Below are 14,986 nucleotides of genomic sequence, written 5' to 3'. Positions count from 1 at the left end.
CTCAGTTTAGCTTCTAAGAGATGGAGTTCTAATATGAGGCATTACCAGATGCTTATGTTTGAGCTACAGCAACTTCCCCAAATGTCCAGAGAAGGCTTGCCTTATTATCTAAGCTTGTCCTGGCACTAGAATCATCATCTGTATTTGTCATATTCTCGTTTCCCTCTATAATCTTCACCTAAAGCCTTATGTTAATCTTGGTGAGGATTTCTATGCAAGGATACATCTTGATCTATAGGAGTCTTTTCTGCTTCCTGGTAGTTAGGCTTCTTTGAGCAGGGAAGTCGTCTTCACCACTTTGTTGGGTTTATCTAAGTACCTGTACTGTTAAAACCTCAAATGTTTCTGTTATGATTTGAATGTTTATGTCCCTAAAATTTGTATGTTGAAATTCTAGCCTCTAAAGGTATTAGTAGGTGGGATCTTTGGCAGTCATGAGTGTGGAATGTCATGGATGGGATTAGTGTCCTAAGAAAGGGTACTGGGAGAGATTCCTAGCCCCCTTTTGCCATGTAAGGGTACAGTGAGCTGTCTGTGATCTGGAGGAGAGCCCTCATGGTATGCTGGGACACTGATCTCAGACTTCCACCTCCCAGTATTATACCTCCAGGTGAGAAATAGTAAATTTATGTTGTCTATAAACCACCCTGTCTGTAGTATTTTGTTACGCTAGCCTGAATGGACTAAGTTTATAACATTGTGCCTTCATTTCTAGGGTTTTAATCCTTTGAAATATGTTGTACATTCCAGTAATAATAATAATATTTATTGAATGCTCACTATGCATCAGGACATATAATGTATTAACAGCACTGTATTAGAATTCTCTACAGACCCAATAGTACATATAAAAATACATAGAAATTTAATTATACAGTATTGGCTTTCAAGATTATATATACTGAGAAAGTCCTATGATTGGCATATGTAAGGTGGAAATCCAGAAAAATGATGATGTATTTCCAGCCCCAAGCCAAAGATCTAGAAGCTAGGAGTGTAGATGTCTGAGGACAGAAGGTGGATGTCACAGCTCAAGCAGAGGGCAAATTTGCCCTTCCTTTGCCTTTTTGTTCTATTCATTCTGTTTTGACCCTCAATCTACTCACACTGGAGTGACAACCTTTAATTCAGTCTGCTTAATGCTAATCTCTTCCAGAAACACTTTCACCTGCACACTCTTCAATGATGTTTTACCAGCTATGTGGGCATTCCTTTGTTCAGTCATGTTGACATAACATTATTCATAAGTACTTAACCTGTGATATATTTTACAGATAAACAAGTGAAGGCTCAGGAAGGTAAAGTAAGTTGCCCAAGATCATAGGGTTAGTAGGTGAAACAGCTAAGTTTTGAACCCGTGTGGTCTAAATCTAGAGTCATCCTTTTATACTACGGCCATTGTTATTTCTTGTCCTACTGGTTTTACAGTTTTTAGCTGAATATTATCTCTCTCACTTTCCCCCCACCTCCTCCCAATGCTCTCTTTCTACTTAAAGCCAATCTCCAGACAAATGGCCTTCTCAGATTTTATGAAATGTACTCCATCTGGATTCAGAGTGCATTCATCTGGCATTTTAGGTTCTGGTCCAAAGAGCCAAAGCCTGTTCTTTGATGCTACCTAGGTCAGTGGTTCCTGGTCTTTGTTCTGTGTTAGAATAATTGGGGAACTTTTGAAAGCCAGATTCCTGGGCCATTTGCAGAGATTTTTATTCAGTAGGCCTGGGGGTACAAGGATACCCAGTTGTCTCCATTTTCTAAAAGAAGATTCTTACAGAATCTTCTATACAGGAGACCTTTAGGCTGACCACACGTTGAGAAACACTGATTGTTCAAATTTTCATTTTTCTTGGTATACATTCCAAACTCCCAGCCTTTAGTCAAAGAAGAGTCAATGAAAATGCCACCAACTTATTGCCCTCTTAACTCGTAGAAATGTTCTTTAAGACTTATCTGGTGGTGTTTCTCCATGAATCAACAAGAATCCTCTGATAGGGAACTTCAGAAAGTTCTCTACAGGGATCCCTCTCATCTCCTCTCATCTGCATCAGCCCTGCCTGTGTCCTCATTCAGTGCCTTAGCATTAAGCAATCCATTGCCAGGAACTGACTTTTCCTGGGATGTTGTGACCACTTCCAGAAGATGTGATAATTACTCTCCTTCCCCAGCTTCCCAAACTTCTTTTTTCGATATCAGCAGCTATGTCTGTTTTTATTTATTTATTGTTTACTAAGCATTTCTTTTTTTTTAAAGATTTATTTATTTATGCATACAAGAACTGAGAGGTACAGGCCAGAAGTGCCGGGGGGTGAGAGGATTCACCAGAGACAGAGTGGGGAACAGAACAGGCTGATCAACTGAAATACACTGCTGTGGGGAGCAGCGGGTGAGTCAGGAGAGGTCTGCTGTGCCATGTGGGCAGCTCCCTGGCCAGCCGGGCCCGGGGATCAAACTCATGCTGTAGTGCCTGCAGACAGCCCAATAGGTTGCTTAGCCTTAACCCCCTGCGCCACCAGGGAGGCCCTGTTTACTAAGCATTTCTTATAGTGGAAATTGAAATCCTCTTGATACCACCATGAGTTTTTCTTCTCAGGAGAAACAAATGAGTTGACCAGAGTGTGACCATGATGTTAGTAAGCTTCACAAAGATCTGTGTGTCAGAGAACGCAGAAATCGGGTAGTGTTTTCAAATTAGCTCTTTGGTTAAAAATCTGCTTTTTCCTTCTTTCTTTCTCCTTACTACTGGAAGTAGTACTGGTTTCTCAATGAGATTGGAGGCCTGACCCTCTTTGTCTACCCTGAAGCAATAGCAGTAAAAGTGGTCTGAATGCCCACCCCTTTTCAACAGTGATCTCATTGCACTGTCAGAGCCTGGTGCATTGGTCTCCTATGGTTGCTCTAACCAACTCTCACAACTTGACAACTTAAACAAGTTTACTTTTTTCACAGTTTTGTTGGAGGCCAAAAGTCCAAGATCAAGGTATCAGCAGGATCATGCTCCCACTGGAGCCTTTGGAGGGAGAATCCATTCTTTGTTCTAGCTTCTGGTGACTACCTAGTATTCCTTGACCTCATGGTTCCAACCTCTGCCTCCATCTTTCCATTGCCTTCTCTATGTGTTTCTGTCTGATCGCCCTCTGTCTCTCCATACTTGTAATTTCATTTCTAGCCCAGTGGGGTGATTCAGGATGAATGCCTCCTCTTAAGATCTTAACTTAATCACATGTTTTGTCATGTGAACTTGTATTCACAGGTTCTGGGGATTATGAAGTGAATATATCTTTGTGGAGGCATTTTTTCTGTCTACCACACTTGGTTATGTGAAGTAGGCACCTCTCTTGTCAGCCTCTAGATTTAGCCAGCTAAATCCATGGCCCTGGATATGATAGTGAACTTCAGAAAGCAATTAAAGAAACTCATCTGTAGCAGAAGAGAGGGCAGGAACAGAGTGGACTTCTGTGTACTTAATAAGAAATAAATGATAAATAAAAGCTTTTAACCAGCCTCTGTATCTTGATGTGTTTTAATTTGATCTGCTGTGATTCAAGAACAAAAATTCCAAGTATGCCAGCAAAGAGAGACACCCTGAATTTTGGAAGATCCTAAAGTAGTACCCTGAATACATTTTATTCTAACTTTAAATTATGATTATATCCATCTAACATGTGAGGAAACAAAAGCTCAGAGAAGATAAAATGTGTCAATACTCTTACACTACCTGGGATCTGACTTAGTACCATCCCTACTTCCTGCCCTTAGTATACCCTGACCTATCAGATTCTTTTGTCCAGAAAATAGAGTATGTGGTCTCAGAAGACCAGAGCTCATAGAAGCGAAAATTGATTAATGATTCAAGTGATTTTTATTTAAACTGTTCAAATGAGAGAAGCTGTACTTACTTTCTTTCCCAGAGGAGAAATCTAACTCCAGAGAGTTTTTAAGACTTGAGCAAAGTGGGCCTCCCCAGTGGCGCAGCGGTTGAGCACTGGGTTGCAAAGCTGCCTGCAGCCTCTGCAGCGCTGGTTCGATCCCCGGCTGCTCCATGGCCACCCGAGGAGGGTCCCACATAGCGCGCGGACCTCTCCTGCCTCCCGCTGCTCCCCTCAGCAGTGTACTTCGGTCCTTCTGCCTGCTCTGCTCCCTGCTCTGGCTTTGGTGAATTCTCTCACCCTCCCACACTTCTGACTGTACCCAATGCTTGTTCTGACTGTACCCAATGCTTGTATAAATAAATAAATAAATCTTTAAAAAAAAAAAAAAAGAATTGAGCGAAGTGAACTGATCAGTATAGGCAAGTCCTTTTATAATCCTGGGATGAGGCAGGCATTAAGACCATTAAGACCACAAACATAGACGTCAAAAGGGAAAGAACTGATAAATTAAACTAAAAATATGTAATTTCTGCAAGTCAGCCAGCCTGTCTTTAGAAGGGCTTCCTGAGCTGGAGCTGACTGACCACCTATTGTTTAGAACTGCCAGCTAGAGATCCTGACTTTGACAGGGGTGGTCTAAGAGGGTCACCATGTATAATTGTTCATTGTAGTGCCTGTGCAGTCATACATGCAGCCTTGAGGGTTATTATAACACCCCATGTAAGGGATGGATCCCAGGACTCATACATGAGCATGGGCGCGCGCACACACACATCACTTAGCCGTCTGAGTTTTCCGGGCTGTATCAAAACTAATTCCTCACATTCCCATTCCTTCTCTTCTTTCCTGGTCCTTCCCCAATCACAATTCCAAAGGCAGAAGTTAGGTGGAAATATTAGGCACTAGTGCTACTTAATATACCTTGAATGTCATAGTTGAGGTTCTTTGGTAGCAAGAACCAAAGCTATGCTTCAAATTATTCTATGTAAAAGTTAGATTCTTGACTGCTAATGACATCAACTAGCAGTGAGCATCTGAGACAAGAGGATTACAGGAGAACTTTGGGGACTCATGGAATGGAGAAAAGCTGCCAATGATGGCTTGGGATGTGGACAGGACTCAAGACAGCAGGAGTCACAACTATTTCCTGTCCTGTAGCAGAGAAAGGCTGGTAATTTGCTGTCAGTGTTGATACCACCTCAGATTTCCTGAACCCTTAAGGATTTTCAGGTCCTGGGAGCATGTCTAACTGCCTGAGCCTAGGCCACACTGCACAGTAAAAGGGAGAAAGAAGCCCTGACTCTGAAACTTTCAGACAACTTCAGAGAAGTAGGCACTTCTGTGCTCTAAGACCACTGAAGAGGAATGGTGAGGGAGTGTTTAAAAATGACAGGTGGAAAGCTGGGAACCCAAAATGGCAAATATCTATCTCTAAGACCCTCTCTTAGTACTCAGATTCATGAAGAATGGGATCCAGGAACAGGCAGAAGGGTCTTTTTCTCCTTTTCTTCCACTGTATCCCCTACTTATCATCTCTTTTTCCTCTGACTGCAGAACTTTCTCTGAGTATTTTGTCATGGATGTGACTCCTTCTAAGCCTCCAGTTTTATTGATCTCAGCTCCAGACACACACACACACACACACTAGCATTCTCAGACCCAATTCCAAACTCAAGGGAGAGATCATTGATTGGTTCAGCTCAGATGGGGTGTCTTTCCCTGCTGCCAGGAGATGGTCTTAGAGGATGTGGTTCTTTTGAATATAAAAGATACCCTAAATATGTTCAGCACACTGAGGAATAACGTTAGGGTGCATTGTCACTGGTTCCTTTTTGTATAGACTGGACTATGCATAAAAAGTTTGAAGAGAAACTGCTGCATGAATAAATAACAGAAGTTGGTCAGACTGTTTAACCTATCAAGAGAACCGACTCTTTTTAGATCACTTTAGCCATTCCATATTTGCAAGTAGCTAAGTTCTCCTTAGATTCAATCCTAATTCTGCCTTGCAGAAGGTTCATGTTACTTTATGCATCTGAATAGAGCCCAACTGTACTTCTTTAAAAATAGACCATAATTTGAGCTTTCCCTAGATCAACAGGGCCACTTGCCCATCTTCCCAATGAAATTACATTTCACTAAGTACCCATCTTTAAAACTTGAATCTGGGCCTCCCCTGGTGGCACAGCAGTTGAGCACTGGGTTGCGAAGCTGCCTGCAGCCTCTGCAGCACCAGCTGGATCTCAGGCTGCTCCCCGGCCACCAGAGGAGGGTCCCACATGGCGCCGCAGACCTCTCCTGCCGCCCGCTGCTCCCCTCAGCAGTGTACTTCGGTCCTTCTGCCTGCTCTGCTCCCCGCTCTGGCTCTGGTGAATTCTCTCACCCTCCCGCGCTTCTGACTGTACCCAGTGCTTGTATAAATAAGTAAATAAATCTTAAAAAAAAAAAAAAAAACAACAACAAAAAACTTGAATCTGCCAAACTTTTTTTTTTTTTTAAGATTTTTTTTTTTTAATAGAGGCATGTTTTTCTTTATTTGTTTGCTTGTTTTTGTTTTGTTTATACATGCACTGGGTACAGTCAGAGGGGCGGGAGGGTGAGAGAATTCACCAGAGCCAGAGCGGGGAGCAGAGCAGGCAGAAGGACCGAAGGACACTGCTGAGGGGAGCAGCGGGCGGCAGGAGAGGTCTGCGCACCATGTGGGACCCTCCTCCGGTGGCCGGGGAGCAGCCGGGGATTGAACCGGCGGCCGCAGAGGCCGCGGGCAGCTTCGCAAACCAGCGCTCTACCGCTGCGCCACCGGGGAGGCCCTGAATCTGCCAAACTCTTAACACATACAATGTACCCTAAGATGCTGGTTAAATGAATGAATAAAACAGTTTGTCAATTCACCCAAGGCAAAGTTGGTGTTTTTTGTTTTGTTTTGTTTTGTTTGTTTGTTTGTTTGTTTTTTTTTGCAATTTATATACTGGCCTATTTCAGTAGCAAGAAACTTGACCTACTCCATTTGCTCTGCAGAATGGCCCTCCAACTTCCCAGCTTTGCCTTACCCTGCTCCATCCCCACTCTCACTGTCTCTGTCCTACTTACTCTTCTGTCACTTTAGCCCTCTGCTGTAGTCATTAAATGGTCTCTGCCTCCACTCTGGCTCCTTGTGCTTCATCGTTCAAAAAACAGTCAGAGGGTGTTTTTGAAATGTAAATGGAATACTCATCCCTCAGGACTTTGCAGGCTTTAGGCAGCTTCCCACAGGTGCTGCCTGATTCTCTAGCCTCATTTCCTCCAGTCCTTCCTCACCTTCCAATCTAGATATCCTGTTCCTTCTCTTCACTAACCTCAGTCTCGCTTAGTGAACTGACCTTCAGATTTCATCTATAGCTCTCAGTGTCTCTGGAACTAGGTGAAGATTCCTTGCTTTGCTCACACATGCTGATTTTATAGATGTGCAATAATGTGTGATTAGCTTTGGTTATTTATCATGTCAGTTTCCTCCACTGAAGTGGAAACTCCTAAAAGTCAGGGACTCTTAGTTTTTTGGCTGCCATAACAAAAGACCGCAGACTGACTTGATAGAAATTTATTTTCTCACAGTTCTAGAGGCTAGCAATTCAAGATCAAGTGATTTAGCTGGTTTGGTTTCCTCGGCAGTCTCTCTCCTTGGCTTGCAGATGGCTGCCTTCTATATGTGCCCTCACAATGTCTCTCAGTGCGCGTTCTTGCACACATGTCAGATTGGATTAGAGCCACCCTAATAGTCTCATTATAACTTAATCATTGATTCAAAAGCCCATCTCCAAAGACACTCTCCAAATTCCTAACACGGGGCAAGGAGGAGGTTGGGCTTCAACATGTGAATTTTGAAGGGACATAATTCAGCCCATTGCAGGGGCTGTATCACTTCTGCTCATTGTGCCCCATCACTCAGAACAATGCTTGATGTATCACAAGACTCATACCTGTTAAATGAATGGCTGTATTTCAATTCCCCCCTCCTTTTTTTCTCACGCCCAAGCCCCTTAGAGTGCTAAAAACAAGAAAGAGAGATTGCAGCAGAAGGACCATAAGTGTCCACAGGACATGTTTGCTACCCTGATCTTAACATTACAGGCCTTTAAGAGAGTCTTCCTCCCTTTTCCCTGCCAGTACCTTCTTATGGGGCAAAACAAGCCCTTTTCAGCAACTGACCCTGCCTGCATGGGTGTGCGTGCTCTCTCTCTATGGGCTGCTGGGGGAGAAGTTTGCTGACAGCTGCACACCCATCCAAGAGGCCCTCTTTAGAATGTGAGTCACCCTGCTGCGGGGAGTGTGGATCTACACAGCTCCCGGAAAGCAATTTAGAAATAGGTACTAGGACCTAAAATAAGGCATGTCCTGCGACATGGTAATTCCAAGACTGTGAATCCAATCTGAGGAACTAACAGAGGGGAGCTCAAGATGGAATTAGATCCTAGTTTTTATATAAAAATTATTTCTCACAATTAGTGAGAAGTTGGAAAGAGCCTACATGTGTAACAGCAAGAGACAGCTTAATGAATCTGTGCACTCATACAACAAAAAGTTGCACAGCGATTGGGAAATTGCCTATGAAGAATTTTCAGTGATGCTAAAAGATGTTATGTGAAAAAGCAGTTTACAGAACTGCATATGTTCTCTGATCTTAGATATAATAATGATAATTTACAGGTATATCGACATAATTCGTTCACAGAAAAATGTCTGGATTGCTAAGTATCGAAATACTAATACTATTTTTTCAGACGTACATTTCTTCCTTTCTTTTTTTTTTTAAATGCGTTTTGTGTTGAAAGCACCCTGTGTTGCTTCAACAACTAGAAAAGAGAGGGCCAAGTTAGGGCAGCCGTGCGACTGGTCAATGAAATTCGTTAGCTCGGGGCTTCTTGGGCGAGTGCCAGCCCTCCGTCTGCTTCCAGCCTGTTCCCCCAGGAACAGGCTGACGACCCACCTACCCGGCGGCCGGCTGGCTGGAGCGAGAGGGCTGGAACCCCCGCGGCCGGAGAGAGCCGAGAGCAAAGCGCCGCGCGCGGCGGGAGGCGGAAGGTCAGGGGAGGAGCTGAGCCTTTCTCCTGTCCGCGAGCGAGGTCCGGGCTATGCGGGTGCCCGGAGAAGCGGTGGTTCAGTCTCCGGCCATCGCGGCCGCCGCCCAGTCGGCTGTTCCGCGGCCAGGTGCAAAATGCCGTGTCATTGGGAGGGTCTGCGGCCGCAGCATTGAATTACAGCCCAGCCGGGCCCGGGTAGGGCAGCGGGGGTGGAAGATGAGCAGAAGCCCTTGTTCTTCTCCGAGCGCCCGCTGACCAGCGGGGAAAGCACCACCGGGGAGACCTGCGTCGCAAGAACAGCAGCTCTGAGCTGGGAGCTAGGGCTCTCACCCGACGCCCCTTCACCAGCCCGCTCCGCTAAGGGACCCCGGGGCTGCGTCTCCGCCCTCCCGCCCTTCCCCGGCGCCGGGACCCTAGCTCGCGCCAGCCATGCTGAGGGTCTTCATCCTCTATGCGGAGAACGTCCACACCCCGGACTCCGACATCAGCGATGCCTACTGCTCCGCGGTGTTTGCAGGTAGGAGGGGCCTGTCGTCGCCGCCGCGCCCTGGTTGGGGTCGGGAAGGGGACGCGGTGGCTCTCCACCCTGGAGAGCTCCGGGACTTGAGAGACAAAAGTCCTTGCCCTTGACAGAATGACTTGGAGTGTTGCAAAGACACACGTCCATGGGGAGGGCTGACTCAAACGGAAACTGAGGCAACAAGAGAGAAGTGAGTGGAGCTTCTCCGGGCGGCTTAGGGCTTGGAAAGCAGTCGGCATTTCATCTCTCATCTCTTTTCTGATCTCTTAAAAGACGTCTTTCAGCACTGTGGGCAGCAAAGCACTGTACTGAGAGACTCTCCTCCTCTCCCCGGATGGCTGGGCCCCAAGCCTATTTATAAATAGACTCTCTTCCCTCAGGCTCCGGCCTGGGCGGCTCACCTTGGCCTTTGCTCTCTTTTAGAGATAGGGGCAGGGGTACGGGCCCACCTTTGCTCTGGGCTCAGGATGGGGGAAATTTAGCAGTTGACATATGTCACCGGCACTAGGTACTAGGAAAATCCTTGAGGAACTTAATCCCTGTCACCAGACTGGAGCATGCAGCAAGTGGTATGTGGGGTGGTGGTGTCTCTGTCTTCAGATTGAGGCTTCCTTAAGCAGGGAGCCTGCTCCTCTGTGGGGTTGGGACCTCCCACAGCGAGGTCTTCAGATGGTTATGACTGGACTTTTCCTCCCAGAGGTGAGGGCTGGGCCCTGTCTACTCCTGTCTACTCAGGGTCAAACCAGAGCTGGGTCTGTACAGCTGGGTCTTTGGATTTAGAGCCATGCAAGATGGACCAGGGGAAAGAGTGTGCGAACCCATCTCTACCATCTGTCTGTGGGTTTGCTCTCAGCCTCCAGTACCTGTCACTCCCCTTCTATCCAGAGATCTAACGTTAAATCTGTCTACATCCCAGGTCCCCAGAAATCATAGCATCAGTGGGTCCCTGACTACCCAGCAGACACACCTTTTCAGTTTCACAAGCTCCTGAGTCTACCTGTTCCCAGACCCTTTACTGCATGTGCTCCCAGACACATGCACACCTGAAAGGGCATGTGACACCTGCAGTGTTCAAAAGGAGGGACACTCAGAGAAAGCAAGCGTGTGTCCACAAGCGTGCATGTGTGCACATGTGCACTCACACACACTTTTCTGGGTGTGGGATTTGGGGCTACCTGAGGAGTCACTGAAAAAGCCTGTGGCTTGGAAAGTGTCAGGGACCAAGGGGCGGGGGGGACACATGGGAGTGGGAAAAAAATACTCCATCTATGCTTTTTCCCCCTAAGGTACTACTTTGACCTTTTCTGGACCAGTTCCCCATAGTTGCCTCAGAAAATGAGCTTTGTCAAGGTGTTTCCGGGAGGGTGGTCAAGAACGTACATTGGTGGCCTCCCCACTTCCTCTGCATCCTTAGCTCTGGGAGGCCAGGCTGGGGATCACTTGCAGGGGCCAGACTTACAGCCTGATTGTGGGTCTTGGGGTCCACCTTGCACAACTCCAGGAAGCACTACTCCCGCTGCCGTAAATATCCCCTGGTGCAGGGGAGGAAGGACACCCTGGGCATGAAGCCTCTTCCTCAGGCTTCAGTACCCTCCCCCATGCACAGTCATCCAGCCCCAGGACTGAGGAGACTGTGAGCCACTCCCTCCGGAGTTGTGCTGTGCCCAAAACGAACCCCCATGAGGGGCCACCTGGAGCCCCAGCCTCTGTTCTCAGGGGTCTGGTCTCTGGAGTCCAGCCAGCCTGAACCAGATTCAGGCTGACCACACCTGACCACACCTCCCTCATCAAACATCCCTTCCCCCCAACCCTAATACACACTTGCCTCATACTTCATAGTTCCCCTTTGCCTGGCCAGCTCAAAACCCTCGTAAGAGGAGAGAAAGAATGAATAATGAATGGGAAGCATTTTCTAACCTCAGAAGTGCTTTGATCACATGAAGCACTGCTAGTGTGGCTTCTCTCCTGGAGTTATTATTTCAGCCCCAAGGGCTGTCTGGAGAAGTCCTCCCATCTTCCATCTGTGTCCCTGACTGAGCCTCTTCCTCCCCATCTTCCTGATGGCAGTCTGCAGTCCTACCTGTTGCCTGCTGTCTGGGTCCTCTGGGTGGGCTTCTCCTTCTTGGGGGAGAAAGGAGTATATTGTCTGTGCTGACATGGGTGCCCCCAACTTGCAGAGGGGGCTGACTGGAACACCCTTCCTCCCCCCAATCATCACAATCACTGCCAGGCAGTCATGGGGAATGCAGTCCCTCCTCCTCAGCTCTGGCCACATTCCACCTCCTGCATCAGCCAAGTTCTTAACCCATGTCCAAATTTGGCCTCTCTGCACATTTGGGCCTGCTCACCCTCCTCCTAGCCAGAGCTGGGTTAATGAATGATTACACAGAAGGCGCTGGTCTCAGGGACACACTACTCAGCAAAACACCCTTCTGGGAAGACTTCTCTCACCAGCTGGCCTGGATCTGGCTTTCCCAGACCCCTTAGATTTGGGGCCTGCACAGCCCTATATTTGGCTCTGTGATTATAATATCCCATTATATATATTATAATATCTCATTATGTTATAATATCCCATTATATAGATATATACATGCTATGTATAATATCCCCTTATATTATTATGTCCATGCATGCATACATTCATTTCATGCTCACAGCAGCTTTGTGAGGCCAATGGGCAGGAAGATTAATCCCTTTACAGGTGAGCAAACAGGCCAGAGAAGTGCAGGGGACTGGCCAAGGTGACACAGAGGCAAAAGAATGAACCACCCCACCCCCACCCCCATCATCAGTGCTCTCAGTTGTTCTTAGCTTCCAGGGCGGATAATAAGAAAATGCTTTGGAAAGCATACCATATGTCGCCCACATGCAGGCTACCCTGGGCCTGAGCCAGCCCAAGGGAGGACTGAACTTGGGGTAGGTACCCAGCTTGGATTGAGTCAAAGTGGGGGAAGGGTAGGGCTGCAGGGATCCCAGATGAGACAAATGACCCAATGCTGTAGGATTCTGATTTTGAGATTATGTTTTTACCACAAGGAGAGAGAATGGACTTTCATTAAAGTCAATATTCCATTTTCATAGGCTGTTTCTCTAAAACGCTAGAATAATCCCATGAAAGAGAGGCATTTAACTGATACTATGCTTACTAGGTGCTGGGCCTTGTTCTAAATACAACTCATCTAATATGAGCTATACCTTGTTCCAGTTGTAATTTGTAGCAGGCACTAATAGCAACCATATAAAGCAGCAACTGTTACTACTCCTTTGTACAGATGCGAACTCTGTTGCACAAAGAAGGTAAGCTATAACTGATAGGTAATAGTAGAGTCAGGATTGAAGCATGGGTGGTCTGGGTCCACAGCCCTGTCTGTAATGACTACCATATCCCACTGGTCTTAGCTTTGATTTTTAAGATGCAAGCAGTAAAAGGTGGAAGGGCAGGATTTGAATCCAGGATTGGCTTGTACCTGGAACCTCATCTGCACATTGCCCCCTCACAGTCTGCCACATCACTCATAGTGCCTCTACTCTCACCCAGTCCCTTTCTTACCTGGGCACAGATTCCTCATGCTTACTCTCTGATGTCGAGGAGGCTTTCTTGTCTCTGAGGGGGGGGTCTCTGCCCTTCTGCATCACCCTCTCTGGAGCTCATGGGACCAGTTACCAGGTGGTCCACGGTGCCCCCTTTACATAGTTCTCTTGTGTAGGGCCATCTGACAAGTGTCTGGTAGGCCTGTGGTGGCTTCATAAGGTCTTATTAGCTGAGACCAAGGTCATAGGTCTTGGGGCAGTGAGATGGGCAGCCTATAGGCATTCTGGGGCTGCTGCAAAGGGGACCAGGTAACTGGACCCCAAGCTTAACCAGTCCAGTGTGAAGTTGTGTGGAGGGCTCCGGTCCTATTTCCTCTGGCTGCCCCTTTGAAGCAGTCCCTTCTGATCTGAAGGAATTAATTTGTCTACCTGCCTCATGGCTGGCTGTGGCCCTCACCTTGGTGCTAGGTCTTTCTTGGAACAAACATTCTTCAAATGATTCCCCAGATCCACAAATCTTCTGAATCCCTTTCCCTAAGGTAAACTCATTTTCTTTCACTATTAGCTCTATTGAACCAATCTCCTTCCAGACTGGTTCACTAGAATGAAATGTTAAGCAGAAGAGCACTAACATCTGAGCACTGATACTATGCACCAGGCACTCTGCTGGAGATGCTATTGTTTGGCTTAATCATCCCAACACTTCTGCAAAGTGGCATTCTCTTGATTTCACAGAAGCAAACACAGACTCTGAAAGGTCAAGTCACATGTCTCAGATCTCACACTTAGAAAAGGGTGGACTGGGATAGAAGCCCAGGACCGACTGATTGTTTCTGCTATGGAACAGTTCTTCCTCGGGCAGTCACGTAATCTTCACCATGGCAAGAATCACCTCTGCCTGTGCATTCCGCACCCTTGGTGGACACGCAGGTGCCTCATGGACCCAGCTGGCTGGAGGGAAACGTCTGTGGGACACATTCTTTAATGCACATGAGGAGTGAGGGCAGGGAATGCATCCGACCATCTATACTCCTGGGGGGGTTTGGACTTTGGCATATGTACCCCAAAGGCATCCTGTAAACCCACATACAGAGTGTTATCTCAGGGTTGATGTCTCTGAGCATGGTTTGTTTGTTTTTGGTACCTTTGTGTCAGAGTGGAAAAAAAATTAAATCCCAGACATGAGGAGAATCAAGCCTGGGGAGACCAGCCAGCCGAACTCCAACAGTAAGAAAGAGCCCTGTTCAAAACACCCCATTCTTGACAGTCAGGGCGATAGGAATCCAAGTAGGTGACAGAAGATAACAGGGGTCACAAACTCACATGCCAAGGGGCGTCTGGCAGGTGACATAACTAAGCACATGCATGTTGGGTGAAAGGTGGTGGGAAGTGTGAGTCTCTCCACAGATGCCGAATAATTGGTATTGGGCAGTGAATTTGCACTCATAGGCCAAATTCTCTGTTTTTTTTTTCCAAGAGAAGGGGTAAATCCAGAATGGTATGGGAAATCTCTGATGTTTAATCAAGCTACAACCTTGCTATAATACATTGTGTTGCTTAAAGACAACAGGTCTGTAGGCTGCGTGTGTCCTGGGGACACCTGTGACAGCATCTGAGATCCTGGTTTCTGGCTCTCTGGGAAACCAGCAGCCAGTCTTTCATTTGGGATTATCTGCGAGCACCTTTCCAGGACTATACTGGTGGAACAAATTGGGGAGAGCTTTAGTTCCCTCCCCCTTACCTCTGTCAGTCCTGAATGTCATTGCAGTTAATATAACATTGTAAGAAAAAGCTGACTTACCTGCAAATCTAGCTTCAAAACAGGTCATCAGTGCCTTGCTACCTGATGGGGGCTCCTATGCCATCCCTGTCACTAGAGTCCAGGGTGACAAAGAGTTGTCCTTAACCTGTGGCTTTAGGTGGGATTGTAAGTTAGCCCTAACTGATGGTAGTGTGAACATGGTAGTCTCTCTTACTCACATAATAGTTGGGGTATGAATAGTTCT

The 14,986-nt window shown here is 46.7% G+C and overlaps 1 protein-coding gene across 7 annotated transcripts in view; it reads left to right on the top strand.

Annotated features, from left to right (window-relative positions):
- Positions 1–9,355: 9,355 nt before the first annotated feature.
- Positions 9,356–14,986, top strand: part of DYSF (dysferlin) — a gene marked incomplete at both ends in the record, with an annotated part of 204,204 nt that continues 198,573 nt past the window's right edge. For all 7 annotated transcript variants that reach the window (XM_084235744.1, XM_084235740.1, XM_084235742.1 and 4 more), the window contains one exon: positions 9,356–9,443. In XM_084235744.1, the coding sequence (XP_084091870.1) occupies positions 9,356–9,443 (88 nt within the window). The remainder of the gene's footprint in view (positions 9,444–14,986) is intronic.

This window comes from Talpa europaea (genome assembly GCF_964194135.1).
Source record: "Talpa europaea genome assembly, chromosome: 6".
Taxonomy (NCBI): Eukaryota; Metazoa; Chordata; class Mammalia; order Eulipotyphla; family Talpidae; genus Talpa; species Talpa europaea.
This window is presented reverse-complemented; position numbering and strand designations above follow the sequence as displayed.